An 18,913-nucleotide genomic window follows, 5' to 3' on the forward strand; every position below is an offset into this window, starting at 1 on the left:
ACAAAAAATACTGATAAATAGTTAATTGTGGCCGGTTTTGGCCTTTTTGTAAGCAGATTTGGCCGTTTCCATAAGCTTCCATCAGGCAATCCTCTGATTCAACATTGTTTCAAGAGAACTACTACAGACAGAAATTTCCCTCACGTCCCCTGTTATTTGGTGGCTGCTGAGCGCTCTGCGGTGACTTATAATAATAATAATAGCGGTTTCAGTATTTAGTAGGCCGTAGGCCTGTCGCCGATTCTTAATTAACATCGCAGAACATTCGTGCAGTGGTTACGGCAGGGTGGCCCAGTGGTTCCAGTCTGAGTACCATGAGTGGCGCAGAGAGGCGCTTGGTCCATGTTTAAATTAGGCGCTCCCAAATAAGACTGATTGTTAATTGAGAATCAAGAAAGTGAGAAATATTGGCAGAACGAAGAGATTACAGTATAAAAAAGGTTTGGATTACCATTAATTGACAAGTAATTAACGAGTCGGAGGTCTAACAAAAACTACAGGCCTTCTCAACAGTCCCAATTTTTAAGCTTTGAAGAAATAATTTTTTTAAGCTAAGAAATGATCAGCCCGTGACCTGGTGCTCGTGACCTGGTGCTCGTGACCCGGGGCTCGTGACCCGGTGCTCGTGACCCGGTGCTCGTGACCCGGGGCTCGTGACCCGGTGCTCGTGACCCGGTGCTCGTGACCCGGTGCTCGTGACCCGGTGCTCGTGACCCGGTGCTCGTAAATATAAAGAAATAATATAAATCTTCCCTGCAGAGCGGAATTCTGCGGGTTCATGTGTGAAAACTTTTTCTGTAAAATTTGCGCAATTTTTCACGAATAGAAGTAAGGGAGTTCCTCAAAATTATCGCATGCTAACTTGCTCCCAAACTTACTCTCAATATTTGCGGACTTGGTATATTATTTCAAAATGATAATGGCAAAACGTCAACCTGAGGGGTAATTCATGTATATTATTTTTCAGGGTTTATCCTAAAGTTGGCGTGTGGTATTAAATACATCCCCAAAATATTAAACAAAAACTAGTCAACACTATTACTCTTGAAAGTAATCAAGAGCCAAGATTTATGCAAGACGAAAAATTGCATTGCAATACATTTTGTACATAATTTTTATAAGTTGAGTTGGTGCGTTCAACTTCGTGAAACCCGCGAAACGCTTCCAACCTCTTTCTCTGTGGGAATTCCCTTGACAGGTAGAGAAATAATAAAAGCCCTACTTGTCATATATATAAGGAATGCGTTCAGCAGAGACAAATAAAAATATAAAAAATACAGTAAAAATTTAAATTTACCGTATGTGAAAACAAATTTTATTAAACCTGAGCTCAATGGATTGAATTCGGAATGATTAAAAAATTCCCATCTCAGAGCGTACAGTTTCCCACAGCTACAACAACAAGAAACATGTCGGGTGGGCTTACGGCATTTTTCACCTAGAAAACGCTATAAAAAACGTTTGTTCCTTTCAATGTCAAAAGTTTAAATATGTTATTGTGATAATGGCGGAAGCTTCTCTTAATTTTGAGCCTCTTACAACGCTTGAAACCCTGGTGTTAGACAAAACAGGTGCGCAAACTGACGAATATCAGCAGGATAATGGAGTGTATGAAAATGCAAATGAAACAACTCCGTCAAACGAAGCTAAAACCACTTCTGAATTTTCCCAGGACGGTATGCCTGAAGATCACGAGCGAGATAATGGATTTCCTAATAGCAGTTTAGATGAAAATGATTTCCACTTGCCTCTTTCTGATGCTGATACCAGCATGAACGATCTTCCGTTTCCCGATACATCAGACGATCCCATTGCTGCGAGAAATGAAATGGATGAAAACCATCAACTTGAAGATGCATCTGAAGAAACAGAAGAATTTTCACTAAGACTTAGAGATGATTCAGAGCTTGAAGACAGAGGAGATGAAGAAATAGATGAAAATAATGTCAGAGATGATTCAAATGACGAAAAATTCATGAACACTCTTCCTGAAGAATGCAATGAGAGTGAAGTTTTGGAAAATGATCTTCAAAATAATCTAGAACTTCAATATGATGATACAAATTTGAATGTAGGTAACAATGTTGAATCAGAGCTGAAAGACTCTGATTCTGAAACTGCCAACTTGACAATTGATGACCACACTGATGGTGTTTTACAAAAATGTACCCTAGAAAACAATAATAAAACATTTGGTCAGTCTAATAGCATTATTACTAGTCTTGAAACAATAAATGATAGTTCAAATTTATTGTTTGCTACTTCAAATTTAGAATCAACTGAGCCTGAGATGGCCAATCTGGATTCAAATATTTCACCGAAGCAAAGTTTCCCAGTAGAAGAAAATGTTTACAATCATTCAGAATCCAGTTCCAATCATCTGGATGACAATCTTGGTATGGATATTATTGAAAATATTGATGATGCTCTGAAGATTGAACATAGTGCAGGCAAGGAAGAAAATCTTAATAGTGAAACATTTTCCATTTCAAATGGCTATGATGAAATGAATCATGAAGTTGTTGATGGACCTTATGTGTCCAGAGTTGACAAATGCGGTTCTAGAGATGAATCTTCTGAGCAGCATGAATCACCACCTACAAATGCTGATATTGATAACTCAATGCCTCATGATGCAACTGATAGCCTAATATTGCCAAGTGAAGTTCCATCTCAACTAAATATTGAAGAAGCAAGCACAATGGATGAAGCTATGGAGACAGATTTTCAAGTTTCAGCATCTGGTCAAACTGTCGAAGATGAGCATGAGAGCAACACTGCTAGTGAAAGTCCACCCCTACCTGCACCTTCATCAGGAGCTGCCCCTGCTGCGGTTACTCCACCAATTGTTCCTACTTCATCATCAAATGGATCGGAGTATCCTGAAGGAACTATCAATGGTGATTGCAGCAGTGGTGAGAGTAGCAATGGTGAAGGCAAAGTTACAGTTGGACAAGGGGATGTGGGAGTCTCGGAGTTCAACTGGGAGGTTGTGAAGTGCGTTTACTGCAATGCACTTGTTCTCGATCAAGAGCCAAAGCTACTTCCTTGCCTGCACTCAGCTTGCAACAAGTGTGTTGGCCATGAAGCCATGCAGCCTGCAATGAAAGATGATGACATTTTACCAAGTAAGATCTGTATTCTTGAATATTATCAATCAGTTATATATAAATTAAGCATTAAATAATTATGAACATGTATGTGGGAATCAATTGCCTTGAAGAAGTTACATGCAAATTGATCATTTGCAAAATTAAATTGCAATTTTTTATTTATTTATTTTATGTTAGGTTTGCAATATCTCAATATTTTTCCAAGTAAGAATGAGATTTCAGGGCTTCAGGCACAAGTAAAATCCCCACATGTAAAGTATTGTGCCACCCAAAACAAAGCCACACACAAACTTCAACTAATATATTTATATACATTTCTCATTTCTTGACCATACACAATCCAGTGTGTTGTTATGAAACTGTGAAAAAAATGGACTTCCCGCAAAAGAAATTTCATTTTTTTTTTCGTAACTGATGACATTAGTTGCCATCTCTTTTTATTTGAATAATTTAAGTTACAGCTTTTCCATACCTGCATAGTGCAATGCATTTAAATACTTTTCCCCATTTTACAACATATCAGTGGTCTGGGGTTAGGGGTCATGCTTTCAAAAAAGCAAACAGTTGTAATTCCATCAGTCAATCACAGGCCATGTTCTAAAACCACCAATGACCTGCAAAAAATCAGCCTCTATATGTGCATGGGCTGCTGAGTGTAACTCTAGCAAGTTTTTAAAGAATGGACCCTGGCATTTATAACATCTTTGTTCTTAGGAAAAGTTTTGATTATTGACTTGAGCTTGCAATCCTGGAGAGCAAGATTGGTGATGCGCACTGATATAGATATAAACACTTTCTTTTTTTTAATACGAATTCTTTCTTTAAATAATATGTATGTAGTTGTTCTCACAGTTCTTAATTTTTAGATTCTCAATTACTGCTAACTTTGTGCTGATATGGATGTGTTGGGCAAAAAAAATGAGTTTTTCATTATTCATGTCAAAGGTTTCATAGAAAGACTAGCATAAAACAGCAGAATTGTTTAAAAAATTTTGAAAGCAAATTTTTCTTCTGTTTCTGTATCAAATACTGATTTTTTCTTGGCTGATTAACACATTGAGTGCAGTATGACCCTCCAGTGGGCTGTACTACCAGTATGAAATGTGCCGAGTACAACATAGCCACACTTAACAAGTTTAAAGATATATTAGGCAGGATTGCCTAAATGGCTTATAAAAAAAGACTTGCCTGTGGGCTGATGTGAATAGGAGCACTCACAAATTGGCCAATAAGCGATATAGAACTGGATAGCATAATCTTATCTATTTTTATATAATCTTCATTTATACGCAGATTAATTAAATCTTTTTGCCCAGTGGATCCTCTGCTGCACTGCCCTGTGTGCAAGAAAGGCTTCACCCAGGAGAACATAATTGACAACATGTTCATCTGTGAGGCTGTTCCCGTCACTGGAGCATCGTCAGCTCAGGTCTACACATGCACCTCTTGCTCCGATGAGGCCCCGGGCAGCCTCTTCTGCATTGACTGCGCTGAGTGGCTCTGTGATGCCTGCCTACAGGTGATGCAATCTAGTCTTACTGAACCATTGTTAGTTAGCTTCCTACTATGAACTCTCTTGATAAACAAATTTGGGTATCAACAACTGTTTTATCAAATGCATTATACTTTCTGATCAAATAGCCAGCATGTATAAATTTGACTAATGGAAAGTTGTTTCATGTTGTTGTTGTTGTTGACCCTCCCCGCCTCGCTTCATGGCGCGAGGCGGGGCCTAGACCCAGTTCTGGGGCCAGCCAAGTCGGTCGCCCCAGAGACCAAGGACTACTACACACATTGTAATACTATTGTATGAAACAATTATGGGCATATCATTTGTTGATGCCACTAAAACACCAGCATTTTCATAGTGTAGGCGATCGCCTCTGCTAGCAGAGGCTGGACATAGGCTATGCATGTCCTGTGTGTAGTAGTCCTTGATAAAAATCAAAACCCTAAATTATCTTCATGAATTATGACACCTCAATTGTTATCTTATGATGACATTTGTATTTCAGGCTAAACTGATCATTTCTTTGTTTGGTGAGGGGTAAATGTTGATTTAATAATAAGAAATAATGAATATTCAATATCAAGACCAAAAATACTTAACAATAACTATAATCTTTATTGAAGTGAATCCAAATATAGGTAGGTAGATATTAAAAGAGAATCCAAATTGAATTTGTCAGCTACTCAAATTCAATTTTGTGTAGCTCAACAAGAAGTACGTATACATACATTTGCTTGTAATATGAGGTGTGCTGATGCTTTGAGTCTCTTGAGTTTTTGTAATAATATCTTACAATTATGTATAATAATATATTACTATTATCTAGTGAATATAGTGTTTATTGACATCATGCTATAATAGGACATAGTTAAAAATAATCAGCTCCCAGGTGTATGTTAATTAATTGTTAATTTATACTACCGGCACAGAAGCTAAATATATTTATATGAAATGCATTAGTGCCCTGCAATACAAGTGCTCTGTTTTCGTTTCTATCTGGTTTCAATAATTGGTTTGAAGATCTTTAGCTCCACATAATCTTCCCTTGCATATATTCAACTCTTGCTTTAAATATCCATCCAACATTGTAATGTTATCAGTGATAATTTCCATCTTTATATATTTGTTTTGGCTTAGGTTCCATGTATTCCAAATCAATCATTTTAAGAACAACTTCCCATTATTTGTGTCATCTGATCAAAATGTTATTGTAGTAACTTGGCATAATATATTAAGATGCCATATACCTAGAGTATACATACTGCAAGTGTTGCTGACTAAGCCCTTTGTCGTTTAATGTGTATATTATGTTTTATAGATGCCATGTTTGTGAAAAAAATTGAAACCCTGTTAGGACAGCCAAATGGAAAATTCAGGGATCCTTGTTGTTATTCAATGTTAAATAATTAAATTAATTGATTAAATTAAATTGCTGAATATCTATGAAACAGATGAAACAGTTCATAACTTACGGTATTTTGTACTCTGCTTGTGCAGGCCCACAAGCGAGTGAAGGTAACCAAGGACCACAGTTTAAGGAGCAAAGAAGAGGTGGAGGAGGCTGATAATGTTGGAAAACTTGTGACAAAATCAATTAACTGCACAGCTCATCCAAAGGTTTGTCTTTCATTGTTATGACCTCTCTTAGTACACTCTTTTTATTTACACAAATGCGCTCTGCTTTGTTGACCCATGTTGACGCTGCCAATATTTGCTTGCTAAAAGAGCACACATATTATTTTTCACTGAATTGGATGTAATATTTAAGCCTTCTAGAGATATATCTTATATTTAAGCCAAATAGATATAATCTTTTAGCTGTTAATAATCTTTCAATAATATAATCCTTTGGCTGTTAATAATCTTTCAATAATATAATCTTTTAGCTGGTAATAATATAATCTTTTAGCTCTTAATAATCTTTTCATAATATAGTCTTTTAGCTGTTTGTAGTATTTAGTGTCATAAAGTAAAGTACGTGTCCTGCCTCCAGGAGAAGCTGCACCTCTACTGCACCACCTGCGAGCAGCTCACATGCCGCGACTGCCAGCTCATGGAGCACCGTGAGCACAGGTCTTTAAATTTATAATTTTAATATTTAATAATTTAGTTTAATAATTAAAGCATTCAGTTAAATGCCAATTTAACCCACTAACTCTCAAGCTAGATATATTTTCAATCATATTTCCTCTTTAAATTATTAAACAATTCTAAGATTTTGATAGTGGTAGATGTTATTTTAAACTTAGTTTCGTTCATCTGTAACAGTTGCGATCAATACTTCGAGAGAGTATTCATATACCTTGCTTGATCATGTTGAATTACTGACACGACAGTCTACGGTACTTTAAATTATCTGCAACTGCATGTCACATGCATTTGCACCCACTAGGGTATGCTTCTCTCATTCAAGATTTGTGATGGCTTGCTGATCTTGCATACAGCATCATCTCCATATCATTTACCGAGCCGTATTTGAAATCATCTCTGGAGTGAAAGCTAGTTATCTTCACTTTATTTTTGAAGAAAAAGATAGATATTTATTCATTTTATTTATCATAATATTATTATTAATATTTTCCTATCTTCCTAATGATATATCCTCTTAATTGCTGTTCAAGTCCATTCTACTGAAGCACAATTGATTCTATATTTTGATTGGTACACATTTTTTTGATGGCTTCATTATGGCTTCAAACATTTTATATCTGTTGGTTCATAATGACTTGCAATTGTGTCCAGGTACAAGTTTGCGGAGGAAATGGCCGGACAAACTAGAGACAAATTAAGGAAGCATTTGCGGGATATTCAAGTGAAGAGAAGCTACATAGAAAGTGCTAAAGAGTTGGTCGGCAAACGGCGCCGTCAAATCAACAAGAAGGAAGAAAGCGTCAGGACAGATATCAACAGACTTGTAGAAACGTGAGTGAAGAGTGACTTGCCACAGCGCCATCATTACCATTACCAACTATGGCTGCTTATGCTGCTGAAATCTTAATCATTTCATAGCAAGTGCTCTCTTCAATTGTGTTCTCAATTGTCAAATGTCTTTGCTTTTGGGTTGCAGTGAAATGTTTGATTTAATTTGCAAGAAAATGTTGACTATCCTTGTGTTTGTTCTGTTGAGATAACTGAAGAATTATAATGGATCGATCGTTAGTCATTCTGACGCGTGCTCAAATTTATTTTCTGATCAGCATTGGTACCTTGTTAGAAAAATCACCGTTAAACGATCTCCCCGGCGTTCTAGTGGCCGGCCGGCACGTGAAAAGAAACACCGTGTGACCGTTTTTATTTTAATTTAACACTGAAAACCCGTACAATATCTGAAAATAAAAACGGAGAAACCGTTTCTTTTCACTTGGCAGCAGGCAACTAGAACGCCGACGAGACCGTTTTTAGCGCATTTTCTCATTTATGAAAAAAATGCACTATTGTGCTCGCCATGTCCGTCTGTCCGTCCGTCTGTCTGTCCGTCCGTGACTTCACGTTTTCGTCGACGAGAAAATGCGCTCTCTGTCACTCACTGCAGTGAGTACCCACGGAGTTATATTTTTTTACAGTTTTTCTAGCAGTATAAACGAATTGTTGCGCAGGTTTGTGGAAATTATTCGTAACCGGGGCAATGCTCTCATCATGATGCTGTCGGAGGTGTGCAACAGCAAGCAGGAGCAGCTGGACAAGAAACAAGAAGTCCTGCAGCATCTTGGCGGCCAGGCTGACCATTGCACACAGGTCCTCAATACTGTGCTTGACACCAGCAGCGACACTGCGTTGCTCTACAGCAAAAAGTGAGTGAGACCATCAAGGCAGTAGAATTTTTTTTCATAATGACTGTTATACACTATAAAATACTGAGCAGGGAGAAGGGCTGTCTGATGCGATTGTCAATTCGTGAATATGAACATTTCACCTTGAGGCGGCTCTATATACAACCTTTCATAACTTTGTTTGTCCTGAAATCCCGAAATTTTCAATAATCGAAGCTCACAGTAGTAAACCTGGCCAATTTTCAAGCTAATAAAATAGTAGAATAACATTTAGGCATAACTTCTAAAATACTTACCGGTATATCTGTGACGTTGATTGCCCAGAAATACACGGTGTATTATGGTCATGGTCGTATCATGGGCTCATGGCTACTTGTTTATTAATTTATCTTGAGTTTGCAGGCTCCTGATGGAACAAGTACTGAAAGTTGATAAAGATTCTCCTGATCGACATCTTTTTGATCGCTTCCGCGCCAAGCTCAACTCGAGCGATGAAATTTCTCTGCGCATCTCCAGCGAATCTCGTGGACTGGGGAAAGGTACGATCACTTGGAGCACATGAAATTCACTGTCTCCTATATTTTACGTTGTTGTTTTTCAATTTATACGGGAGAAATTTTCAGGAACAATTTGAATGTCGCTATTGATTTGCGATAGGTTTACAACATTACTCAGACAAGGACGTTATTTATTTTTTAGAAGTGTGTTAAATGCGTCATTGGAATTCATCATTGTTCTCTACTGAGATGATGTTGTAATGTTAAAATAATCTTTCTGCTACTCTTTTTTTCAGTCCTTGCCGGTAAAATGTTTTTCTGTAGAATTTCAGCTTCTCTCTGGTAAATTTTTGTCTTTGCTCTTTGGTCTTGTAGCTCAGTTTGATTGCTTTAAGACAAAGGTTGTAAAAATCTGGGTGTGGGCTAAATATTGTGTAGAAAAATGGAAAAAAGCACAGTATATACCGAGAATATCACTAAACAAAGGATCAATGTGTAAGCTCTGTGCTGAAATGTGATTTAAATGTTTTCAGAGCGTTTGCATCTTAATTTCAATCGTTCATGAAGGTTTTCAAAGGCTTGTGAGTTACTCACCTGCTATTATATGTTCGGTGCAAAGTTAGAGACAGCTTAAAAATTTGGGGACCTGCTCTGACGGTAGGAACGTCCTTAATAGCCTTAATAGCAAACCAAGACCTCCTCCAAATCTGTCTGCATTTGGGTTTGGTCCGTGACGCCTTTGGATTTGGCATTCATGATAAATAGGCAAGCAGTTTTCATCTTGCGTGATCATCCGGCCGGCTTTTCAAGCAGTGTACATTTACTCAAAATGAAGCTGTATCTCGTATAGTGTTACCTCATCTGGCCGATATGTAGTTCATTGGCAAAAATGTATTATTTGAGAGACAAATCCGCGCGTTGGCTTTGAAACTCTCATTATTTAGTAATTAAATTGGGTGTGCCTTGTTTTTGTCAGTTGGTTAGAGGAAAAAAAATCCTTTTTTTTTGAGAAATTGAATCACATTTTTGTCATCTACAATACTCACTGGAGGATTTTTGTGCAGCTCTGAAGGATGTTGGCTACTTGTTGGTGGACAATAAGATTTATCCTCCAAGTTCCAGCAGCGACTCGTCAGCCACTTCCAGCTCCTCTACAACCACGGTTACGACGTCGACCTCATCCAGTACCTCCACCACGTCCACCACGTCTGCTTCCTCCACCGCCTCGTGTTCAGCCTCCACTAATTCATCAGCTGCTGGCGATTCTTCTGTAGCTGCCAACAACAACGGCAGCTCTGTGTCCTCCTGCCTCAATGCAAGCAGCAACAATACCGGACAAATGATGAACAACGCCAATAATATTTCAGTAAACAATAACCTGAGCTCCTGTATGAACAGCGGCAAAAACGGTGTTGCGGGCACAGGTGTTCTAAGTAGTTGTGCGGGCAACATTACGGCCAGTTTGCTTCCCTCATGTAGCAAGACAAGCGCCTTGTCATGCCAACAGTCTACTGTAGACCCCACTTGTTCCTCCATGCCCATCAACCAGCAACTTATTCAACAGCAGCAGCAGCATGGCATGCACAGCGGCTTGCAAGCACCGATCGCAGGACCGACTATGATGTACAACCCTCCTCAGCCTCCTGCCCTCACTCCCATGCATTCACACGTGCAGCAGCAACAGCAGCAGCATCTCATGCAGGTCATACTGCTTATTAATTAAGAGCATTTCCTCATTATTTTTATTGTCTCTTAGAATGTACCTCCACTTAATGAGATAATTTAACCTGTTATATAGATTTAAAACATTCAGATCCTCCTTATTTTTCTTGGCTATGCATATTGACCTCGACTTGATATATTTACTTATTCTTTAATTTCAAACTCTTAAGATCCTCCAGCTCATAACCATTTCTAATGCTAATTATTTATACTGCAGGGAGTCGTTGGCTCTGGACCTCCTGCCATGCATTCAAAGTACGCAAATTACGGACACGGCGCTAGCAATCCTCCTGGCCTGGTGCGGATCCAGCCAAAGCCTGGGGCAGGGATGCCCCCATCGGGCGGTCTGGGAACGTCACACCCCCATCAGCAGCAGCAACAACAGCAGCACAGCACTCCCCCGCCGTACCATCGCATGCCTCCTCACTTGCCTGCTCCGAATCGTGCGTCCTCCGATGTTGCCCCTTCAGTCTCGTCGTCCACTCATCCCATCGGTTTAGATTCAAGGTCAGTCAATTGTGGCTACATCGCCAAACAGTAAAATTTTGTTAAGATTTTGGGCTCTTTGATTAACTTTACACTATGCGTGTAACAAACAGTTCACAAGGAACCCTAGTCTAACTGAAGCGTCAACCGACTCAATGCCTACAAACTTGACTAATAAACAAATAGCTTTCCAAATTGTGCATCAACTTGAAAAATTGTCATATTCCCAGATTACATCTGTACTGATTTCCATGCAAGTAACTCAAAGCAGCCCTGGCACCTGCTCTGAATGTAATCTCGTCGCAACTTAATCGAATATAAGTGTTCATGAGTTGTTGGAGTGGCAACTAGAAAACATTACAAAGCTTGTGACCTTTGAAGCAAACGATGTCATATACATTATTGCATTAATCTAGAAACTAGATGTTGGAGTCACTGAAATCAGAGTTTGAACCTTTCCGTTGAACTCGATAATTTTTATGTTGTCCCAATCCTTAACGTCCATCTTCAGTTTAAACACAAGTATAAGGAGTGCCTGAACCTTCTGTTTCACAACTCAAGTCGCGTCCATTTACTCAGCATGTCTCATTTTGTGTCTTAATTCTCACTCTGCATTTTTGACTTGCTCGTGTGACCTCACAACGTGAGGCAGAATGCAAGGTGCAAAGTCTTGAATAATGAACCAATGGAAATTTCTGTGGGTTCAGTTGAATATCTTTAGGCATTACTGTACATATACCTTGGTGCTTCAGATCAAAACCTAGATATCTTCCCCAATTTCTCCACGTTTAAAAGAACAGGCGATTGTGAGATTTGAACTTACTTCCATGTGTTAGACCAAAAAGAGAAAACGATAGACGTTCCAGAATCACCTATGACCATTGTTAATCTTATTGCTAACTCATTTGATTATTGAAACCTAGTGAGCTTTTTTATATATTAAGTATAACGTGTATATGTTGTTACATTTGATTTAACGGATTCTAGTATTAATTTTTCTAGGATTAAAGGCTGTTTCTTGGATTAATTTTGATTTTTCATCAACTCAAAATCAATTGCGAATCGAACTTGGATTATTGTGTCACTCGTGTGGTGTTCAACTTTTGTGGGTGCTATAAATTTCAGTAAAATATTTTTTTGACAACTTGCTGCTTTTGCAGCCACCTCAGAGGACTGCTGGCGCCTGGAGGCTCCTACAAGTCCAACTACAACTCCCACCTTGCCCGCATGCAGCAACTGCAGCAGCAGCATCAACAGCAACACCAACAGCAGCAACACCAACAGCAGCAACACCAACATATGCAGCAGCAGCATCATATGCAACAACAACAGCAGCAGCATCAACATCACCAGCAACAACACCATCAGCAGCAGCAGCAGCAACAACAGCAGCAGCGACGATTAAATGCTGCTGCTTACAGCGCCTGCAACCAGGCAGCGGCGGCGGCAGCGGCGGTGATGGCCGCCGCAAGCGCCTCCATGACCCCCGCCATGGCCGCCGCCGCCGCAGCTGGGGCTGCACCAGCGCCCCCCAACTTGAGCCTGATGGCGGGGCAGCTTCCAGGAGCGTCAGGCATCAGCATCACTCCCCTGCCGCCCCCACAACAGCAGCCCAAAGTTACCGCCTTGGTGGGCAGTGTTGGCATTCTCAGGAACTCTCTAACTAAGGACTGCTCGGGATATCCTCAGCAGCTGAGACCTCAACAAGCGTCACCTCACAGCAGCAGCACTACGCACGGTCCTGCAGTTCCACATCAACAACAACCTCAGCAACAACTGCAACAACAACAGCAGCAGCAACAGTATGGCGTTAACGTCAAGAAAGAGCGCAGCAGTCCCTCCCCTTCGTCGTGGCACACGCCCCACGCGCCTGACGTGAAGCCCATGGTCTCCATATCATCGCAAGCATTCGACAACTCCTTCAAGATTATGCTCACCTCGAACAAGACGGCCCCGCTCGTCCCCAGCGCCCCGACCAGTCAGCCTGGGGCGGGGGGAGTCTCTTCCTCATCGGCACAGTCCAACCTGCCTTCTCTCACTAAACTCTTCAGACAAATCCTGCCTAAAGTGCCCGCCGACCTCAAAGACTCCAGCGCCGTGAGTTCCTCTCTAGCAATTTGAATGCAAATACTATCTTCTATGTTCCAGTTTCATTAGTGTTGGTGTTTCTGATCTATATGAATTGAAGGTTCAGCGGCATCAGTGTTGAAGATGAAGTTTCATCAGTGTTGCTACTTCAATTGCATCCGTGTTGATGCTTCCGCTTTTTCAATGCTGCTGTTTTAGTTATATCTGTGTTGATGCTTCAGTTTCATTAGTATTGATGATTCAATTCCATCTGTATTGATGCTTCACTCTCGTCAGTGTTGATCATTCATTTCCATCAGTTTTGGTGCTTCAGTGTAATGGATTCATTCATTTCCATCAGTTTTGGTGCTTCAGTGTTTTGCAGTTTCATTTTCATCAGTGTTTATGTTCCAGGTTCATCAGTATTCTCATTTCAACACTTAAGCTCAGCAACTCTTGTCCTATGTGTTTTAGCATAATCTTGATTTTGGCACTTTACGTTGGCCTCAAATAATGAAGTTTCAGCTGGTATGTTCTATAATATTCTTATATAATATTTATGTTGCCAGAGCGAAGGCAAGAGCGGCGGCGAGAGCTCTTCGAACGCCTTCCCTTCCTTCAGCAGCCTCACCGAGGGCGGCTCAGCCTCGACATCGACTTCTAAGAGCAGGTGCCTTGTAACGAACTTTGCATCCGTTCTGTTTTTTCATAACGTGTGGCTTATTTATTCCTAAGACAGTTCCTATTCTACTAACATTTTGATATTCAAGATCTGGAGTTGTCTACAAGTGAACGTTCCCACGACAAAGTTTCCGAAATTCAATACAAGAGTGAAATTTTCATGAATTACTTGAATCATCGTCCAACAATCTATTATCTTGTAAGACTGCTTTACTGGCCTGTCATAAAGTATTTCAGCGGCTTCAATATATACAATTTAAAGCCTTCTTTTAAAAGCTGAGGGAGTGCTGGAACTCGTTCTTTAATTTTATTTAAAACAAATTAAATCAATCAGGGCCAATTATAAATAACAATATTATTTCCATTAAAAGGACTTAGAAATTGAAGAAATTTCTCATACTACCGACATTTTTTCCACTCGGCACTAATGAAAACTTGCAAGCACTTCATCTGCAAGTCAGTTTTCATTGCTCCTCATTCCCGCTTGGTCGTATATTTTTGCCCAGAAAACAAGAGGCTCATTTCCTTAGAAGCACAATAGTGTTTCAGAGGCGTTGACTTCGAATATTGTAGATGAAATTATTATTGTTTTATTTATTGTGTTAATAATGTGCAGGACGACGCCGGACAGTAACGCGGCTGACAGCTCATGTAGTCCTTCAGCCATCTTCGGGGACAAGAGCAGCGCTAGTTCTGTTGACAGCGCTCCTTCACTAGCAGGTTCTTAATATTTACCATCACTAGTGTTGTTTATTATTAAATTACTAGTGTTGTTTCTTATAATAAATTACTAGTGTTGTTTCTTATTATATTACTAGTGATGTTTCTTATATTAAATTACTAATGATGTTTCTTATTAAATTACTAGTGTTGTTTATTATCAATTATTAGTGATGTTTCTTATAATAAATTACTAGTGGTGTTTTCTTATATTAAATTACTAGTGCTTATTAAATTATTATTAATTATAATTAAAATTAAATTATTTATTGAGAAAGTAGTCAACCTTAGGAGATATCAAGTCAAAACAGCTTGCCAGACGTAAATACTTCCTTCCCTTGTTGTGCTGATTACTCGTTCATTTAGATAGAAATATTTTTGAATCATTGCCATTTAATACCAACGCTGCTAAGGGCGAGTATTGAAAAAGTTTGTGTCTAGATCGATGACAAGAAACCACGATTGATGAGGAACTTCTTGAAGCTCTGGCATTGTTAAATACATCAACTCTTGATGTTTGTTAAATCATGCACCCAATGCATTGTTCTCATCGATCTTATTAATATTATTATAATATTAAAGTCTCTATTTGCTTCTCTTCTTATTTACTGCTCGTGTATCATTAGAATTTAAGTTACATACTATTTTTTAGATATTTATTTTGTTGAACATTGCTTAATTTTCTTTCAGCTTCAATTTAATTTAATAATTCTAATAATTTAATTCTAGACTGTTTAATTTGGGCTTTCTAATTATTATTTAATATATTGGGCTTTCGTGGTTCCAGCTTCGTATCCTGTGTCTTCATTGTCTCGGGTTCAGTTTGGGGACGAAATATCCCAACTTCAACCCCGAAAATTTAATAAAAATATTAACCTTTTAATTTTGTGCACCAGGGCAATCCATTCTGTCCACGTCGCTTGGCATAACATATTTACCATTTATTAAAGTGTCTCTTCTGCCAAACTCTCTGCACTGGGATCTGGTAGTTCATGCAGTAATCTCATGGCAGATTACGAAGAATATACCTGCTTTACTGCCTCAATCATTCGTTATTGTTATAATAATTCTTGAGTCTCGAGCACGATATTAACATTTTTTTTTTTCATTGCCGTGCACTTGCACGCTCATCAACGCTGGGATTATGTATAACTTTGCTTCTGGAATTTAATACACATTTCAAAACAATTTCTAACAACGCTGCACGTTATTCCAGTGAAACAGAGTTTGCTGCTGCTTGGCCTATTATTTTCTTACTTGGTCTACTACGTTTTGTTGCTCTTACTTTCTTCGCTATTGTGGGGGGCTTCTATATCTCTGATTTTTTAAGTTATCCCTTGAATTAGCTTACTAATTATTAATTTTTACTCTGCATCGAGATTTGATTACTGCGTGGTGTATTTTTTATATACTTGCATTGCTTGATTACAAATGCTTTCGTTTTGCTCAATTAAACTCCTAATCTCTTATACTCTCACATTATTGTAAATTATTATCTAAAATTGTAACTGATTAGCTAACGAAACCCCAATTAATGATTTTCTTTAAATTTAACTAACCTACTTGCAGCGAATTTCAGCTAAACAGATTATTAGACTTGGCTTATGGATTTGATATTGTTTTCCTTCAATGATTGCCTCTCTGATCAATGAGAAAAAAATTCACATTAGTTCGGCATAACCATGTCCACTATATCTTTTTCACTCGGATATTGTTTTATTTTCTTGCCGTCGTTAGCACTTATTTAGTAAACAACATTAACTAATTCTTTCATTGAACAACTTCCGTTAATCAGTCTCATAGAAGTTCCATTTTCCTGTTCTGTCGTAATGTACGAACCTATTTCATGGCTAAATTAAGCATTGCCTGCCCTGGTGTATTTGTGTGGGTTATGATTGGGTGCTCGTCCCGTCCCTGTAGGCCCTCAGGAGCCTGCACCTCCAGGCACAGTCGCCGTCAAAGCCTCGCCCATTACCAGCCCTAACGCCGACCCTGCCAAACTCTTCGCTAGGAGACGTTCAGGTAAACAAGTCTTTGCGACGCTTAGCTTAACCGGTCCTGGGTTGACCTAAGTCCGGCATTGACAAACCAGCACTGGAGACGATAGGCAAAGGTTAGGTTAACCAGTCAATGACATACCTGACTAGGTAAGGCAAACCATCCCTGGTCCCGCTTCAGCTTACGGCCGTAAGGTCCCTCCAGGAAACAAGTTGCCAAGCTTAGTATAGGCGTCTCCCACGACCACGCTAGTGTGGTACCTGTTGTGCTATCCTGCGTCAACCACTTTCGACACGGAGCAGTTACCTGAGCTCAAGCCATTACTCCATGTCCACGCCAATGTCTGCAACTTCTTGCGTGCCAATGTGGCTCAGAAATATCGATAATAATGTGGTCCATAGTTGGAGAGGGTTACTGATGTTGTCCAAAGCTATGGATGTTGATGTGGACCATAGCTGAAGAGATCCCCATATCCGGGGATGTGGTGTGTACCTGGTTTGGTTCATGTTTATTCCTTGTCGGGAGGTGCTTATGTGGCCATAAGCACGTAAGAGACCTATTGATACATTATTGGGTGTTGTCAGTTGACTTAATGACATGACACAACACATTGCTGGGAACTTTGAATCGCTGCAAGGTTAAATACTCCATCGCGTTGCCTCCATCCGAAAGAATGACATTCACTACTCTGTCTTGTCTTGGCTCTCTTGAAGTAACTGTTCAGTGAATATAATATGCAGCGGGTGCTTTTTCTTACATTTCTGCTGTAATATGCTGGTAATTTCGCGTATAATATTAATATAACTAACATTTATATTGCATCGTCGTCTTACTTTGAGAATGTGTAGTTCACGTATGGACTTACTGATTGAAGATTTGACTTGCTTGGGGAAATGTACGAAACTTCATTTGAACTGTTTTAGTTATCAATGGTGCGTACGTATGGTGTTGTATCTTTTTCTTCAGTAGTTTTTGTTATGACTGATATCAATATTACAGCCTTTCTTTTATATCAATATTACAGCCTTACGATGTTGGCTTATGGTCCTGGTTTTTGTTGGTAGACAGTATCGGTCCTCGAAGATACTCTTTGCAAACTTAGATAATTAATCAATGCAGCTAATTCTTCATCAAAATGCTCAGTATAAATTGATCAGTAACCGTGGGAACATTAAAGTCGAACTTAATCTCACAACCCCTCAGAGGGGATTCCTGACGCGTGTCTGTGCGCGTTAGAAGTCCTATGGGATTTCGCGCTCCTAAGAGATTGTTCCTGAGCGCCCCACCGCTGAGCTCGCGGTGTCTGACTGCAGGTCTCAGTTGTGGGGTTGACTTATTATGTAGGTAGGATTCCTTACATTAAGTTATTATGTAGGTAGGATTCCTTACATTTCCCTTCTCTGTCTCTCTCGTGCGGGTGGCCGACGTCCCGTGTAAGCGACCTCTTGTTAGAGTGTCTTCGTTTCTGTTGCTTTTCACCTGTCCCTCCATGTCACTTCGTCTCTTAGAGATGCTAGCGCTGCTTCTTTCGAGCCAGCTTCAGCGGGCTGGACATCTGAGACCTTCCGCCCCTTGTGGGTGATGAACGATTTTTGATTAAAGTAACTTTCAACAATTGAAACCTCCCATCTTGTTGATGATGTTCATCTCGACTTCTGATGCGAGATAGCTAAATAGCTGAAGCGCTAGTAAACATCTGGCCACTAAATTTACTTAATCTCACCCAGGATTGCTGACTATTGAAACGGTCGACTTCTGACTCACTTGAACCAAAAGCGCACAATATCTTGTGAAATCGACTGAAGAATAGTCTGTAAGCGTTCTTTAACGTACGGAATAACGCCCTGGGGCTACCTGACTGTACTGTATCATATTCTATAACCGCCAGTTTTAATGCATTGTCTAAATTTTTTCACCCTCCCGCATTTTCTAATAACTCGCGCTGCTTGGTTAGGTGGCGCACAGCATGTGCCTAATTCGTGGTCTGCTTCATCAATTGGTTATTTGCTGATTATTTGAATTATTGATTCATATCGAAAAATGAATTCCGTATCCAGAGATTTAAAAGGGACTCAGCAGAGAGAATAATGAGAGTATGATTAGATTTGGGGATTTTAAAGGAATATTATATATAGAGAGAGAGACGTTTCCTATCGTCTCATATCTTTTAAAGTTGGGTGAATCGGAGTGATCTACTCCACCAAATTTACGTTACGTTCAGGTTCAAGATACCGGTATTCATTACTTATCGTTTTGTCAGGTAGGCTGCCGAGTGGCATTTGATTTGGCACGTGAATAAGGTTCTCTTTTTTGGAAGCGTTACGGCAAAGAAAATACAAAGAGAGGGTT

The 18,913-nt window shown here is 39.5% G+C and overlaps 1 protein-coding gene across 1 annotated transcript; it reads left to right on the top strand.

Annotated features, from left to right (window-relative positions):
- Positions 1 to 1,396: 1,396 nt before the first annotated feature.
- Positions 1,397 to 16,588, top strand: LOC108682498 (E3 ubiquitin-protein ligase TRIM33; the record flags this gene model as incomplete). The annotated part of the gene is made up of 14 exons (XM_047885105.1): positions 1,397 to 3,128; positions 4,430 to 4,632; positions 6,121 to 6,240; positions 6,617 to 6,696; positions 7,366 to 7,545; positions 8,220 to 8,414; positions 8,796 to 8,932; positions 9,955 to 10,592; positions 10,830 to 11,119; positions 12,259 to 12,367; positions 12,407 to 13,195; positions 13,735 to 13,835; positions 14,463 to 14,566; positions 16,487 to 16,588. Coding segments are annotated over exons 1-14 (4,672 nt in total), but the record flags the coding sequence as incomplete, so codon positions are not given.
- Positions 16,589 to 18,913: the final 2,325 nt, after the last annotated feature.

The sequence above is a fragment of the Hyalella azteca genome, unplaced genomic scaffold, assembly GCF_000764305.2.
Source record: "Hyalella azteca isolate HAZT.00-mixed unplaced genomic scaffold, Hazt_2.0.2 contig16906, whole genome shotgun sequence".
Classification (NCBI taxonomy): domain Eukaryota; kingdom Metazoa; phylum Arthropoda; class Malacostraca; order Amphipoda; family Hyalellidae; genus Hyalella; species Hyalella azteca.